We start from the raw sequence: 17556 nt of genomic DNA on the forward strand, positions 1-17556 counted from the left end.
TGCAGTGCTACAAATGTTTCACATTACATCTAGGGCTGGCCGCTTTTATATCTCCAACTGTATAATTCAAAGGTTAAGTCTGTGTGTGTGTGGCTATAAGGATGATCAGTGGGGTTAACTTGTCTCATAAATCATTACACTTGCCCGACATTACAAAAGCCCCAACAAAAGCAACAACAAATGTCTCATGAAACTCATGGTTATAGTCTGTTGCTAATAAACTTTCATTGAGTCAAAGTGAGATCTTTGATGTGCTGAAAGAGCAGAAATTTCTCTTTGTTATTTGGTTATTTTCTTGTACACAGTTGTCAAGTTTGGGACCATAAAAGCAAAATTCACTTTTGACATCATTCACAATTTATTCAATAATTTCAGTTGCTGTAATTGCAATCAGACCATCCTTTATTTCTTAGCTGATGTAACCCTGCGTTTTCACAAACTGTTTTTAGAGCTAAATAAATATCATTCATGGCTAACAGTTCTAAATCAACTTTATTTGAAAAGCTATACAAATCTCAATGGTAAACCCTTGCTGGACAAATGCATACCAGATACCAAAGTTAAGCAAGGTACTTCCTATGTTCCATTACAAAGTTCTCCAAAATAAGGCATTAGTTTTATACTGGGAAAGTGAATATTGAGAAACTTTATAAATAAGAAAATATTATGGGAGGAGGTGATTAGTGAATGGACAACAAGAAAAGAAATATGGCTGACAGAGTTGAGGAACTGAAGACAGAGACGTGAAAAGGGATAGAGTACATATTCTGAAGGACTGTCAAATAAGTTGGAAGACAGGGAGGTGAGATGAGGTGTACAAGACGAATTGCACTACAGAATATGAGTCATGGTGAAAAGAGAGCAGGAAGTGAAAGCCTTGCAAGAGATGAAATATGGCAAAATGGCAGGAGGGGACAGGACTGCAGCTGTATATCAAAAGAAAGGGATAACAGGGTTGTTCATTGGTGAATTAGGCTGTTATATGACCCAAAGTGAATTTCCTGAGGAGTGGCAGTCCATGTGTAAAGAGCATGTATGTAGCAAGGGGAATGAAAATGAATGTGGAGATTACAAAGGTATCAGCCTATTAAGAATTCTAAGGAAAGTGAATGGGAGAGTGGTGATTGAAGGGGGGGGGGGGGAGGAGCACACAAATCAGCTGGCAAGGCTAGGGTGTGTCTGTGTGCATACATACAGGGAGTAAAGACAAGGTACATATATAGACTTGGTTAAGAGACGTGGCAACATGAGTGTAAACCTCTCAACCTATAACATACAAATAGTAATGAGAAGGTGCAATGTGATTTCAGGAAAGGTATGTGGTGTGAGTCAGTGTGGTATACTTGAAGAATGTGTGTGAAGAACACCTGGAGAGAGTGACTTGTCGGTGGTTATTATGGATCTGGAGAAAGTGTATATGACTTGGTAACGATGCTCTCTCTCTCTCTCTCTCTCTCTCTCTCTCTCTCTCTCTCTCTCTCTCTCTCTCTCTCTCTCTCTCTCTCTCTCTCTCAAAGGGTCAATTAATACACGGATTAAATTGAAATTTACCAAATGCACTAATAACTTTTTACCAAGAGAGTAAAGCAAATGCACAAGTGAAGGTTGGTTTATGTCACGAGTGTGTGATGTCACCTTGACTAGATAATCTGTTTATAGACAAAGACGCAATTGTGAGGATCTGTCTGCCAGGGATCGGTCTGCTGCAACCCAGCCTCTAACCCCCAGACCTGCCATGTTTTGTAAAGGTTCCTCAAGTGTTGTCTCAACAACACAACGGTAAACAGGGCAACAACACAACGGTAAACAGGGATAAATGATCTTGCCACATTGATGGCATTTCTTTCTGTTGCTCCCTGATGGAGACTGAGTGGGGTACCTTCCATAATTACGTCATGCCAACTGAAGGTAATGTTTGGCGTTAGGCAGTTGGATGTTTGAGTAGGCCAAATAGGACATAGTGAGGCACAGCTCAAAAACTATGCCACTCATCGAGGGGTCAATATGTCTGCCACACAAGTACATAGAATAACAGTTGTTTTTTTTTATTTTTATTATACTTTGTCGCTGTCTCCCGCGTTTGCGAGGTAGCGCAAGGAAACAGACGAAAGAAATGGCCCAATTGGCTGTTGCTCATTCATACTACTAGTCCATCATGTCCTCTGGTGCCACGTTAATACATCTGTTGTTCTACACGAACATATGCATGACTTATGAGCTACAGTGACCTAAGTATTATATTATGAGCTACAGTGACCTAAGTATTATATTATGAGCTACAGTGACCTAAGTATTATATTATGAGCTACAGTGACCTAAGTATTATATTATGAGCTACAGTGACCAATCTACGATGCAATTCGCATGTCCTGATGACAAGTTTGAGTAGACGCCCAGGAAAAAATGTAGATACATCATCTCAACCAAAGACAAATGTGATGTTTGAAATAGACACCAAACCCCATGACCTTAATCATGTAGTTCCATCATGACCTAAGTCATGTAGTTCCATCATGACCTAAGTCATGTAGTTCCATCATGACCTTAATCATGTAGTTCCATCATGACCTAAGTCATGTAGTTCCATCATGACCTAAGTCATGTAGTTCCATCATGACCTTAATCATGTAGTTCCATCATGACCTAAGTCATGTAGTTCCATCATGACCTAAGTCATGTAGTTCCATCATGACCTAAGTCATGTAGTTCCATCATGACCTTAATCATGTAGTTCCATCATGACCTAAGTCATGTAGTTCCATCATGACCTAAGTCATGTAGTTCCATCATGACCTAAGTCATGTAGTTCCATCATGACCTCAATCATGTAGTTCCATCATGACCTAAATCATGTAGTTCCATCATGACCTAAGTCATGTAGTTCCATCATGACCTAAGTCATGTAGTTCCATCATGACCTTAATCATGTAGTTCCATCATGACCTAAGTCATGTAGTTCCATCATGACCTAAGTCATGTAGTTCCATCATGACCTCAATCATGTAGTTCCATCATGAAACACCTCAGCTCCCGATGACGACACAGACCAATTGGCAGTTTGTATCATCAGAGTTTTACTTACAATAATATTACTGCTCAGGCCAGGGGCTGGGCCCCTAGCCTTTTAAGGTCCCTCGGCTGAGTGTTTTAGGATAGTCTCCTCAACCCTTCACACTTCCTTATATATCATGAGCCCTCGAGGGCCCGAGGACATGACCATGATAATAATAGGGTGTCTGGCATAGCGTTACCTGCTTTCTCAAGGCTGTCATATACAGGTCGGTACTTAGGGGGCCCAACTTAACGGTCGGGGGCCCCCCTTAACGGTCGGGACCCCCCTTAACGGTCAGGGGGGGATGACGGTCGGGGGGCCCCCTTAACGATCGAGGGCCCCCTTAACGATCGGGGCCCCCTTTAACGGTCGGGCCCCCCTTAACGGTCGGGGGCCCCCCTTAACGGTCAGGGGCCCCCCTTAACGGTCGGGGGGCCTCTTTAACGGCCGGGGGCCCCCCCAACGGTTGGGCCCCTACGCTCTGTGCGTATATGAAGGACCGGTGTGGAGTCTGCCTCTCTGGGGCACGTGCGTACCGTGGTTGTGGGAGACTTAGGTCACCTCCTCCACCTGAGGTGTTTTCTTTTATCTCTAGAAACGTGTCAGTCTGCAGGCGACACACGCTAGACATTTGCTTATCTTTCCTGGTGAAGGTGGAGCCCGGTAACACCTCTCTCTCTCTCTTTCTCTCTCTCTAAATATATATATATATATATATATATATATATATATATATATATATATATATATATATATATATATATAAAAGAAGGAACAGAGAAGAGGGCCAGGTGAGGATATTCCCTCAAAGACCCAGTCCTCTGTTCTTAACGCTACCTCGCTATCGCGGGAAATGGCGAATAGTATGAAAGAAATATATATATATATATATATATATATATATATATATATATATATATATATATATATATATATATATATATATATTTTTTTTTTTTTTTTCAAACTGTTCGCCATTTCCCGCATTAGCGAGGTAGCGTTAAGAACAGAGGACTGGGCCTTTGAGGGAATATCCTCACCTGGCCCAATTCTCTGTTCCTTCTTTTGGAAAATTAAGGGTCGTTTGGTCATCCTCATGTAACAAATCACCTAAAGAACAACAACAAACAACAACAAGTCTATCTCAGTCGTGAACAACAACAACAACAACCAGTCAACAAGTCAGTCGTGAACAACAACAACCAGTCAACAAGTCAGTCGTGAACAACAACAACCAGTCAACAAGTCAGTCGTGAACCACTAGTCAATAAGTCAGTCGTGAACAACTACAACAACCAGTCAATAAGTCAGTCGTGAACAACAACAACCAGTCAACAAGTCAGTCGTGAAACACTAGTCAATAAGTCAGTCGTGAACAACAACAACAACCAGTCAACAAGTCAGTCGTGAACCACTAGTCAATAAGTCAGTCGTGAACAACAACAACAACCAGTCAACAAGTCAGTCGTGAACAACAACAACCAGTCAACAAGTCAGTCGTGAAACACTAGTCAATAAGTCAGTCGTGAACAACAACAACAACCAGTCAATAAGTCAGTCGTGAACCACTAGTCAATAAGTCAGTCGTGAACAACAGCAAGTCAATAAGTAAGCCGTGAACAACAACAACAACAACAACTAATCAACAAATCAGTCGTGAACAACTACAACAACCAGTCAACAAGTCAGTCGTGAACCACAAGTCAATAAGTCAGTCGTGAACAACAACAAGTCAATAAGTCAGTCGTGAACAACTACAACAACCAGTCAACAAGTCAGTCGTGAACAACAACAACCAGTCAATAAGTCAGTCGTGAACAACTACAACAACCAGTCAACAAGTCAGTCGTGAACAACAACCACAACAACCACCAGTCAACCGTGAACAACCACAACCACCAGTCAACCAGTCAGTGGTGGCAGTGTGGGTCGAGGGAGGGAGGACGACCCGGCCAGCTGATCGTGACAGCTGACTGGCCTGCCTCAGGGGCATGACTCGAACCTCCTCACCAGCACCAGCACCGTCATCCTCCTCCTGGCTTCTAGAACACGTGTGACTTGCTCTTTTGGAGGCGGCGATATATAACCTGGCTCGACCAGAGTCGACCAGAGTCTGGTAGCCACACCCCCACACAGGTCGACCAGGTAGGTGAGCAGCCAGCCATACGCTCCAGGTATTGGATGTGGAATGGCGTAATGGCGTAACATGTCGAGTACATCTATCTCTGCGTATATATATACGTACTTATAAGTCACTTATAAGTCACTTATTGTGGTTTTTATTTTTATAAGTAGCTTAGAATAAATGGTTATCATATATCATGTTACTTAAGAGAACTGTGCTTTTATCCCTGTGTTACATCAATGGGGAACACTATATATATATATATATATATATATATATATATATATATATATATATATATAATTTTTGTGAGCCTTCAGGGGGAATACAAGGGTTAAAACCATTTACTATGGTAATCATGTGAGAGATCAACAGAAGTTGAGGGAAAACGATGAATCATATTCCTGAGTATATGAATTTCCCGAATCTTCTTTAATAATGCTACTTTATATGTGAAAATATTGTATTGTTTTTCTGTCATTAAATTTGAGTATTTGATTGGTGAGGTAACGCACAATCTTAGTAAATATTTCCTTCGATTCATTTTTGATAATGTAAGTTCGGTTTAAGGGCACCAGTTTATTATTAAAGTCTTCAGGGGGAGAATTGTGCATTGAGGTTCATGACTACTTTTCTTCATCATCAATATAGTAAGAAAATTTCTTGATGCAGACAAATATATAAAACGCCATCAGTAAAGTTCCAGTTCGACGTAGCTTTTCTCTTACCTTTGGAATGTGAACGATAATCCTTTGCTGTGAAGGTGTAGTGGTTAGAGAGTAGAGTAAGAAGGGTATAGCATTACCAGGATGATATTTTGTTCAGAAGCAGAAATAAATTTAAAAATTTCAGAAATAAAGTCCAAATGTAGCTCTCTGCATTGATATAATAGCTTTGGATATGAGCGATTTGTGATGGCGTTAAAGTAGTCTTTACAGAATATATTGACAGTTGCGGAGCATGATTTTAAGGGTTTTGTTTTATTTAGCAACATTAGATAAGGCTATAGTGAGGGTTATGTATATCAGTAAAAATGTAAAGTTCATTGATATAAAAGTAGGTAATACACTAATAAAAAGTCATCGGAATACATAATTACCTCACTTGACTTCCTACAAGCAGATGAGATTTAATACTTAGTATTCAAGTCAATATATTCCCATCATTATCTTGAGTGAGCATTGTGCAAATGTTTCAGAATGTCAACGAGCATTTAACAACCTTATAGCCATATTATTCCCAGCTGCGGACTAATTCAATGTAGGTATGTTCATTATATTTGGCAATTACATGTGGTTTTCATGTTATGTTTATTCATACCTGTTTTATGTACTATTACATTACTTTTCCTCACATTTTCCCTGATATGTATAACATTCACCACAGACATGTTATTTGATATTAGCGAATTAGATATAATGTCCCACATCATGTCCTACAACAATTGTATTATCTAAATACTACATTACTGTTGCAAAACAAAATCACTTGATATCCAAAGTTGATAGTGCTGCAGAGCTAAACTGAACTTTCACCATCAACTGAACCTGTGAAAATCTTCCCTTCCCTAATGATACTTTACCTTATAAAAGTACTAATCACAGGCCTTAAGCCTCAATGATCAGGTCAATATTGTGGTCTCATTATTATGGTTGCACTAGAGATCTTGTCGCTTGTGCTCTAAATTCATTGAGTATCCACTCTCTGCTCTGTCACTTATCAAGGCAGTTCTTAAAAGAGTCCAAGGATAGAGCTGCAATTACCGATTTTTGCAAATTATTCCACACTTTTGCCATGCAGACATTGAAGAAGTTTCCTCTGAGACACCTTTTCCATTGTTGCTGAAATAACTTGCCACTCTTATCATGACTTCGATTTCCCTTTCTTTCAGCACAAAGTGTCCACTGTTCTGAAATACTAGGAATATCCTAAATATATATATGAATGTTAACGTCTTGACACTTGTCAAATGCGATTTCATGGTTCTCAGTGTTAGCATTGGTAGTTTCACTTTCTTTAGTCTTTCTGTTCATAAAAAGTGTTTTACTGATGGTACTGTGTGAGTGACTTTGAACATTTTTAAGGGCCTTTGTATATTTTTGTGTGTATGGTGCCCATACAGTTTCCTTTTTCAAAGATGCGGTCTCACTATCAACTTTACCGTTAAAAATAAATTTCATCCTTTGAATATGCAAATTCTTTCCTCATCAAGTTAAGAGGTATTATTGGCTTAGTTGATCTTTTTTTGTGATATAAATGTCAGATTCCAAATCATTTTTGTAGATACAAATATCCTCTTCCCCTCTCTGTGTTTTTAATTCCAGTGAGCCCATTTCTATAGTAAACTTGTACATATGTTCCTCTCCCTTGGGATCGACTAGCATAGAGACATATTTTACCGTACCATGAATAAGATCACTTTGTTATCTCTCGGTGAATGTGACGTTGAATATTGTTCTCTCACGGAATGAATATAGAAAATTTTACGGATTAAGAAGTTGCTGCTCTAAGCTTCACTGAGCCATGAAACTTTGCTATTCCTTATGCGAATTGTACAGCAAAGGCATTGTGTAGTCTCTCTTTATCTTTGAATCATCATATTAATTTCTTTTATAATATTGGTAAATTAATTATGAAGTAACGTCATATTTTTTCTAAAACCTCTGAAGTTTGTGGGAAAATATGTAAAGAAATACTTGTATGGTAGTGAGTGAATGGAATTGGTTGAGTAACGAAATTTCTATGACACAAGTATAAAAAAGTTTTAAAAGTTGTTTGGTAGTAGTGAAAGTTCAAGAGAGGACCTCATTTGTAGAACTCACTCTCCTTACTGTACAAATAGCTAATTACGTAGAGACAACGCTGTCAGGTGCCACAACATGGTGGTGACCTTAGACAATTTTGGTGGATTTTTCTAACTTTTACTCTTTGTTGAGTCTGTTTTGCATTTTTCACTTTTAGAATGGTTCTGTAACTTTTTATATTAGGTTAGCATATCAAACAGAGGTTCAAGAAGACCTTAGTGGGGAATGTTTACAAAATACTTTAGTGTGTGGACTGTAAATATAGATTTGAAGGATAGTTGTTGGCAATTGCTGATTTTATGCTTGTATGGAAATGTTCTTGGCTTTCCAAGCAGGCAAGGAAACTTGACAATTCAGCGCGATGTCCTTTGAGCTGAGCAAAGTACCACAGATTTTTACAGAATTACTTTTAGGCCTCTTAACAAGGCTTATATAATTAAATCAATAATAGTAGTAGCTTATCTCAGAGATTATCTAATAATGGTAGATGTCAAGCTGAGCCATTTAGTCACAGATGATATCCAGGAAGCAGGATTCATCTTAGTTGTATGTAAATTACTTATTGTTCGTAACCATAAGCTTGGTTGGCTTGGGATCGTTTAGTGCTCCCAAATAAGTTTGCTTCATCTTCCTGTAAGCAAGATTCTAGCTTATTTACAGTCCACATATCCTAACTTTGCTTTGTTAGGATATTGTTAGGATTTGTGATCTCAAGTTTGCTGAATAGGACTAGGATCATCAACAGTGTAGTTCGTGTTGACCAAGTGCCTCAGATACATGTATAATTACCCTGAAGTGGATTTTTAATGCAAAAATGAATTTTCCTGTGCTAGATTAAAAAGTAATGTACTGGCCTTAGAGTCTCTTGTTTGTGCACAGTCTATGGTTAATCTTCAACCTTTCCAAAGTCTATCAGCAAGAAAATTCTGTTTCCAATGGAGAAAGAATTATATAAGGAGTGTGTTAGAGCTCGTTGGGAAATGGCTACACATCTCTACGATTTCCAAGTGTTTTTTTACCTGTAGACCTCACTTTCTGGAGCAAGATTTTGAGATCTAGGAAATGGATCAAATGTAGAATTTGATTTGAATTTTTTTTATGGGTTACAAGTTTTTTGGGGATTCTTTTTATTGCAGATAAATATAATTATGTCTGATAGCTTCTAATCGATGATGTTTCTTTCTTTCTGTTAATCATGTGTTACATTTTGCTCTTATTCCATTCATAGGCTTAGCATTGGTGCTAAAAAATTGTGAATTCATTCAGAAATATTACATGATTCATACTAGCATTCATTGTGAGGGAGATCAGCTAGCAAGCACACAGTTTATTGAGGGATGTCTGTGTTTCTTTTAAATGGACTTATTTCCACACTCAATTGTTATTTCCTACACATGCACCGTGTTGGTGGTGAATAACTTGAATATTTTTGCTCCTCTTGCACTACAACTAGTGAGGACGTGGAGTGGCTGGCATGTGCGAGAAGGGTATTGGTGTTTTTTCTTTGGAAATATTTTAGTTCTTCCTATCAAGGTAATGAATTCCCTCATTACCGTGATTACTTGAAGTGACAATTAGGCAGTTTTTATACAGTTTCTTCCACAAGCATATGGTCAGTGGGGATGATTTATATACAAGCCTGTCACCTCTTATTCAATCCTGCTAAATTCACTGAGTCATATTCTATCATATTTTCCTGTTATTCTTTTTCATTCTCTTCACAAACTGATGCACAAGTGTTCCCTCTTGTTACTCAGGTTATCCAGCAATACATATATTTTCTCTGGGGTCACCATGTATGCAAGTCCTGCAGGTTAATAGACGTGCTCTTATTCCTAGAGATGGAAGTTGACTTTATAAGCTACTAATGGTATGACAAGTCAGCTAGATATTTGAATAGGTGTTGAGGTAAAACAGTTGATGTCTACCATTTAAGAGGTAAGAAAATTGGCCTTTGTGGCCAGTCAAGATTTGCCAAGATTTTTGGGTTTAACAGAAAATTACTAAATAGAACACTTGCTTATTCTTTATCAGCAAGGTACATTTCTGGTTGGATGAGGAAGGTGGCTTTCCTTTCACAGTCAGGGCTGTCAGTTATAATATAAAGAAAATGGCTTCTACTTCTTAATCTCTTGAAAGATGAGATTAGCAGAAGGTGGCTTTGGCATTTGAGAAACACCTATGTTTCATGCTATCTTTGTTTTATATCAGGTTGACCTTTCTTGTTTGGCTTTGGGTATGCTTCTTTCAGATGATTCATAGTGGGAGTTAGTTTTCAGTAATGAAGGTCTTTAGTTTTTCATAGGCTTTTTCTTCATGTGGGTATGCTCTTAGCTGCCCTTAGGCTTCCCCTGTGAGGATTGTCGGTTGTGTGGGAAGAAAAACATTTCTATCCTAAGAGCAGAGCTTATTAAGCATTTATTCATTTTCCTTTCCCCTCCTTTAGCTTTTACATTTTGAAAACCATTTCTTGATTCCAGATGCAGACACAAGTACTTAATCGGCGAATTGTGATGAGTGTTGCCTCAGTGTTGTATTGCTCCGATGTTGTGTTTTTATAGTCCTGGGCTGGTTGCTGTATGGCCAATCAGTCCAGTGAATGATCATATTTTGATGATTGAGAAGAGATGAATTTTGACCCTTCCCCTTTCACATACTCTCAGATACTCATTGATTCTTGTGGTAGAGGAATGGTCTTAATCCTCCAAAACCCACATTTTTTGTGTGATTTCTGATGTGACATGTTTTCATAAGAAATTGAAGTAACAGGTAGATGAGTGATATCCAAATAACTGAAATTTGTGGAGTCATACAAACTGGAGTGCCATCCAAATTACTGAAAGATTTGAGAGAATAGTCTAGGTTAGAAAGGATTTACATTTTTTATGTAATGACATCACAAACAGAAACATATTTTGTAAACCTAACTCGTAAAAATGGAAATGTTGTGGGAAGATGAAAGAGATGAAAGAAGGAAAGTAATTCATCTTTGCTGTTTGAGGAAAGGATGATTATTAATGGTTAATCCATGTGTGCTTGGTTTGAAGCTGAAGTTCCATCCAATATGTAATCGCTCAGTCTTATGAAATTTAGGGTGAATTGAATGTTAATAGTCACTAAATATTTAGCCAATCATGTAGCTAAATGAAATGTGGAATTATGTGACTAGCCGCTGGTTAATGTAGGAGCTCAGCTGGTCATGGGTTAGGTAACCAGAGGACTGGTTATGTAGGACAAAGCCGCTGCAAACCTAGCAACAGGACCGTGCTAATTTCTATTGGAATTTCTATTGGAATTGGAGCTTTCTCAGAATTTAACTTAGTCTTATTGATGTGCTTAATCATGTTATAATGGATGTTTAAATAAACTCTAGTCAAAAGAGCATATTGCATACACTGTAATGTGCATGCTTTATACTAATTAGTATGTAAAAAAGACTTTTTTTTTTCTTTTTTCAGGAGATACCAGTTTTTATCCTGCAGTACACTGTATTTTCAAAGGTTACTGGCCATTTGGACACTAGTTGAACAAAGAACACATTCTTAGGAGAATCATATTCAGTAAATTTTGTGTAAAGAAGGACAAGTGTACATTAACTGTGGCGATGGCCTCTACAAGGATTTCAAGCAAGAGAGAGCACTATGAAGAAGAGGAGAGGTGAGTGTTACTGTGCATTGTTTGTTCTGTCTATTTATCTATATCTCTGACACCTGTTCCCTCTGGGAACTCCCATCAAGGTGTGGCCACGGCAAAAGTCTCCACTTATCCCTGTCCTTACAAGCCTCCCTCACATACACCATTCCATGCATTCTTCCAGTATTTCTCTAACTCCACCCTATTTTTCCATGCCAGAGGTGGCCTTCCGCTTGCACCAACCCCTTTAATTGTACTATCATACACTTTTTTTTGTAAACTCCCAGTCTTGCATTCTTTCCACATGCCCAAACCACCTCAAAGAATTATGTTTTACCCACTCTACCACTCCACAGTTCACACCCTTTGCATTCCCTGCCATACCACATCTCTCATACATCCTTTCATTTCTTTCTTCATTCCATCTGGTCACACCCCATGCTCCTCACAAACAGCAATGTTTGTTGCCCAACATAATAGATTTATGATATTTCTATTCCTAAGGAAGGAGACACATTCACTGTTTTCTCCAAAGACAGTCTTCTGTTTACTTGTTTCACTGTGTTTTCTATGAATGCTGCTATCCAACTTAGTCTTTGTTTTACTTTGTTTTTTAAACAAACACAAGTTTTCAAACCTTTTCATTCTGCTCTTTCGACCCTCTTTGCCTTTCAGATCACTTTCAAAGTTAAGAATTTTTAGTACTACTTCCGTATATAATTGTAAGGTGCACACGCTGTCCTTTTGAATACAATATCCCATTATCTTCAGTTGTTCCTTCATTCAACTTTTATGTATTCATGTACGTTTTCATTATTTATTGATCAGCTATCGCTGGCTAGTGAGACAGTGAGTATCCCAAATGTTCAATTATGATACTGAACACAAACATGGAGGTCTTGAGATAACATTATCAGAAGGGTTTGGTAATAAGATGAATCGCATTTTATACTATGTTATTTGTTACCGCCATTGTTTGGTTGTAATTGCTATGGGACACTGAAAACTTTCCTTTAAATTCATCTCCCTGTTAATCTTATGGAAAAAAGAAAGCATGATTCAGTGCATTGACAAGTAATTTTGAAAATGAAGTCGTTAAGAGACAGGGTAGAATGAAAATTTGGGAGGTCAGGTTTAAGCTTCGGGAAAGGTCTGAACATACAAGTTTTAACTATAAGAAAGAAGGGCTGTTTTGCACACATAGCAAACGTCAAAGACTAATGAGGATTATTTCAGCATTTTTTCGTCATTGCCCTATTCCACTGAGTTTTTTGAGCCTTTTACCAGGATTTTTAGGCAAGTCCGTCATTTATTATGCCAGAATTTCTGTTTCTCATTGTAACATCATATCTCTCAAAATCAGAGATTGATGCATGTAGATAGGAAGATGGCCTTGGTGATCAATGGTTTTGCTTACAAGACCAGCCATTAAGCTTTTGTGGCCTGTGCTTTGGTCTTTGAACCGAGTCAGCCATTAAACTTTTATGACGTAATTTGGTGTTTAAACCTAGTAATTGCTTCAGTATTAGCAGTGTAGCTTTAAGTATTGGAGTAGGGGGGTTACTTTTGCCTTCTGAGATTTGCAATTTGACTTTCTGACCATGCTAGAAATTTCCAGTCATCACAAGGACCCACAAGATCTTCCTGTAGGTCTGGGACTTTCATATTACACCAGTTATATCATTTCCTCTTCTCCCAGGAGAAACAGTTACACTCCTTACACCAGAAATTTATTGCATGACAAGTAGGTGTAAACTCTATTGTCTCGTACACCTCATTTAACAGAGATTTGGGTAAGTATCATCACTAGTTTCTTTACACTTTGCCATTCTGAAGATTTATATATATCCTTTTGTGGTTGTAGTATAACCTAGCATTTCACTTTCATGTACTGATGTTTAAAAAAAGAGAGGTAGCTCTAGTTAAAGAGTTGTATTATTAGGTAATATTATATATATCCTTTTGTGGTTGTAGTATAACCTAGCATTTCACCTTCATGTACTGATGTTTAAAAAAAAGAGAGGTAGCTCTAGTTAAAGAGTTGTATTATTAGGTAATATTATATATATCCTTTTGTGGTTGTAGTATAACCTAGCATTTCACCTTCATGTACTAATGTTTAAAAAAAGGGAGGTAGCTCTAGTTAAAGAGTTGTTTTATTAGATAATATGATCTGGAAGATGATTGAAATTGATCATGATGTATGGAGTCCTTGTATGACAGGAATTGCTAGAGTGAAGACTGTGGAAGACTATCGTGCATGATGAATATCTTAGATTTTTAAGACTTCAACAACTGTGTCCCTGAAAATTGGTTACAACAGTGTCTTAGAAAAGAGAAATCATTGGGAGGATGTGTTTTCTTGGACTGCCAGGTTTTTATATTATCTCTTATAGTAGATTCATCAAAAATTAGGAGTTCTGGGTTGGCATCTGACAGGAACAGCTAAAATGGATTGGAAACCGTTTAACTGGGATAGAGGACAGAACACGTAAGGAAATTCTTTTAGGACTAGATTGGTTCTCCATGTCTTGGTATTGTGACACCTACTATTCTACTCTTTCTGATCTTTGTATGTAAGCTGCCAGAGGAAATCATACCATACCTAAATATGTTTTCTATTGATGGAAGAAGGTATAAATGAAGTGCAAAGTAAAAGAAGATGAGCATGTTCCAGAGAGAATAAGACAGAATGCAGAAATGCTTAGAAAACTGGTTACTCGAATCTTTGACAAATGTAAAGTAGCAGAGCTAGATGATCACCCACCCCTAAGCCTGAGGCTGACTACTGTATTGGTGGAAACTGGTTAGAGTAGTGTCTGTGGAAGAGACCTTGGAGTTGACAATATGCTGAAAGTATGACTAAAAGATAAACTAGGATAGTATTGTAAGAGAAGCAAATTGTTGATTGTTGATACTTTAGTGGGAATCAGTATTGGGCTTACTGTATATTGTCCATAGACAAGATGATTAAATCTTGTCAGTTAAAAGATCACAGTTCAGACTGCATGTAGACAACAGAATAACTTTTATAAACTTTCATGATAAAGATGATCAAGGAGATAAAGCAAGGACTGCTACTCTTTGGGAAGGCAGGTCAGAAAATCTGAGGATCATTCGTTGGAGTAATCCAGTTCTGGGAAGTCATTAGGTAAATAGGAGGAAGAAACTGAAACACTGAAGATCAAGTTGAATGAACATGAGAACAACATTGAATCTTTTTAAAAATTGTTTTTAGGAAGAATCCTTTGGTAATAGGAGAAACACAGGTACTGAGCTGAGAGACATTGAAGTCTTAGGACTGAGGCATGAAGAGTAATGCAGTAACTAGGTAAAAAAATACGTCTTTGATATAGTATATTTGACATGTGGAACAAAATAAAGATCTAGTGAGTGCAGAGAACACTGCGAATTTCAAGAGCTTGTTTGTTAGAGAACTGAGATAAAGAAGTGGGACCCTATTAATATATATATATCTTCCTCCCCATAAGCACATATAAGTAAATACAAATAGGTAATAGATACTTGTACCCTTATATAAAGGTTCCAGAGTCCTAAAGTTGGAGTGTACGTGATAGAGAGTGAAGTCACGGAGAGTGTGGTAAGACCTGTCGGGCAGGTGGCCAAGAACCACCAGCTGTGTCCTCACCTGTAATGATGATACCAGGCATCATTTGGCTCAGACCTTGGCCAACTGACACTGCTCTCCATTAGCACGTGCCACTTTCTCACCCTCTGACCCTTCCTCCCATCTTTCTCTCCACGTCTCTCCTCCTCCAAAATTTTCCTTGTGGTGTTTCTCTGTCATGCTTTTCCTCTGTCAGATTCTTCCTCCTTTAGGCTTTTCATGATATTCCTCCTTTAGGCCCTTCTTCCTGATATTCCTCCTTCAGGCTATTCATCATGGTATTCCTCCTTCAGGCTATTCATCATGGTATTCTTCCTTCAGGCTCTTCATCGTGGTATTCCTCCTTCAGGTTCTTCATGATATTCCTCCTTCAGGTTCTTCATGATATTCCTCCTTCAGGTTCTCCATGATATTGCTCTTTCAGTTTCTTCACCATTGATATTCCTCCTTCAGGCACTTCTTTATGATATTTCTCCTTCAGGTTCTTTATGATATTGCTCCTTCAGTTTCATCATTGATATTCTTCCTTCAGGCTCTTCATAATGATATTCCTCCTTCAGGTTATTCTTGATATTGCTCCTTCAGTTTCTTCATCATTGATATTCCTCCTTCAGGCTCTTCATCATGATATTCCTCCTTCTTGTTCTTCATGATATTGCTCCTTCAGTTTCTTCATCATTGATATTCTTCCTTCAGGCTCTTCATCATGATATTCCTCCTTCAGGTTCTTCTTGAAATTCCTCCTTCAGGCACTTCATGATATTCCTCCTTCAGTCTCTTGATCATGATGTTTTTTTCCCTCAGCTTCTGCTTCCTTGTCATTGCTCCATCAGGTTCCCTCTTGTTTAGACTCTTCCTGTGTTGTTTTCCTCCTTCATTCTAATCATCCTCCATCGTTTTCTGTGCAGAATTTTCCTTCTTCAGACTCTTCCATCATGCCCTTCCCTCGTCATGCTCTTCCTCCTTCATGTCCTTTGTTCACGTTGTTCTGTCTCCCTGTTCTTATTCGTGTATGCATTTTCGTCTTCTGTTCTTCCTGGGGTTTTCATCTTTGTTTCCCAGTATGTTGTGCCTATCCTCAACTCGGCTCTGCAGATGATCGAATTTGGGATGGAATTATGCAGTTGTCCTCCATTATCCAAAAATACATCTACCCTCGATATGTTGTTGTATGTTCCACTATATTTTTTCGTCTTAGGAAGTGCACCCGCTTTTCTGTTATCTCCTGTAGCGTCATATGGATGGATGTGGGTGTATTTTCGGCCGCTTCATTGGAGAGCCTGTGTGAACTCAAGGCCATTGTAAGGTTTTATGTGCAGCGATAGGTGTGCAAGGTCTTTACAAGTGGCACTCGGACTATTTCTATTATCGGTCTGACCCAGCTAGATGTGTGTCAGCCGAACCCACTAGCACAAAGCTGCAGCAGATGCTGAGCTGCCTGCCATCACTTCTGTCACGAGTCTGTCCCAATGATTTTTTTTTTTTAAACTCAATCTCTTATCGGTCCATACTTTCACAGTCACCCACATCAGTCCATACTTTCACAGTCACCCACATCAGTCCATACTTTCACAGTCACCCACATCAGTCCATACTTTCACAGTCACCCACATCAGTCCATACTTTCACAGTCACCCACATCAGTCCATACTTTCACAGTCACCCACATCATCAATAATACTGCAGCTTTTCACTGCTAACCTTATCGCCAACTCCACCACCACCAGTACCATTAACCACACCACTGCTCCCACTTCAGTACTTGCCCACACCGACGCAACCGAAGACCCCCCCAACCAGAGACCCCAATGGGGTCTTTGGACGCAACTACCATCACCACTACTCGAAGTCCTCTCGTTCCCTCACCCACACCACTGACCACATCCCATCACTTTTCCTCATCATCATTGGTACAGCAGAGCGCTACGTCAGCCACACTTCATCCCCCTCCACACTGCCACCACCACTACAACTGTGTACGTTTTGTTATCGAAGTGGGTTGAGTTCGGGGTCGCGCTGCGCAGAATGGGGTAACTGGAACTCATCCTCGGTTAGGGTCTCCGCAGAAAGTGGACGGGGTCTTGAAGAACAGGGATAGTAACGTTCAAGTCTCCCGCCATTAAGTGGGCAGAGTCTCGAAGCAGAGGGAAATTAAGGTTAGACAAACCAAATATCAAAGCCTATTCTAAATTAACCTAGCCTATCCGTCGATTCGGAACGTAATCCATGTGTGTCCCCTAACTTTGAAATTTTACTTTCATGATAGACTCGCGTTTTAGGAATTATATCAGTTATAATCACAGATTTCAAACTC

General features: G+C 38.8%; 1 protein-coding gene across 1 annotated transcript in view; it reads left to right on the forward strand.

The window, feature by feature from the left end:
- The first annotated feature begins 5032 nt into the window (after window positions 1-5032).
- LOC139746493 (uncharacterized) overlaps window positions 5033-17556 on the forward strand; it is a 201892-nt gene continuing 189368 nt past the window's right edge. The window contains exons 1-2 of the mRNA XM_071657780.1: window positions 5033-5197; window positions 11440-11638. Of these exons, the coding sequence (XP_071513881.1) occupies window positions 11586-11638 (53 nt within the window). The 5' untranslated portion in view covers window positions 5033-5197; window positions 11440-11585. The remainder of the gene's footprint in view (window positions 5198-11439; window positions 11639-17556) is intronic.

The sequence above is a fragment of the Panulirus ornatus genome, chromosome 65 (genome assembly GCF_036320965.1).
Source record: "Panulirus ornatus isolate Po-2019 chromosome 65, ASM3632096v1, whole genome shotgun sequence".
NCBI classification, from domain to species: domain Eukaryota; kingdom Metazoa; phylum Arthropoda; class Malacostraca; order Decapoda; family Palinuridae; genus Panulirus; species Panulirus ornatus.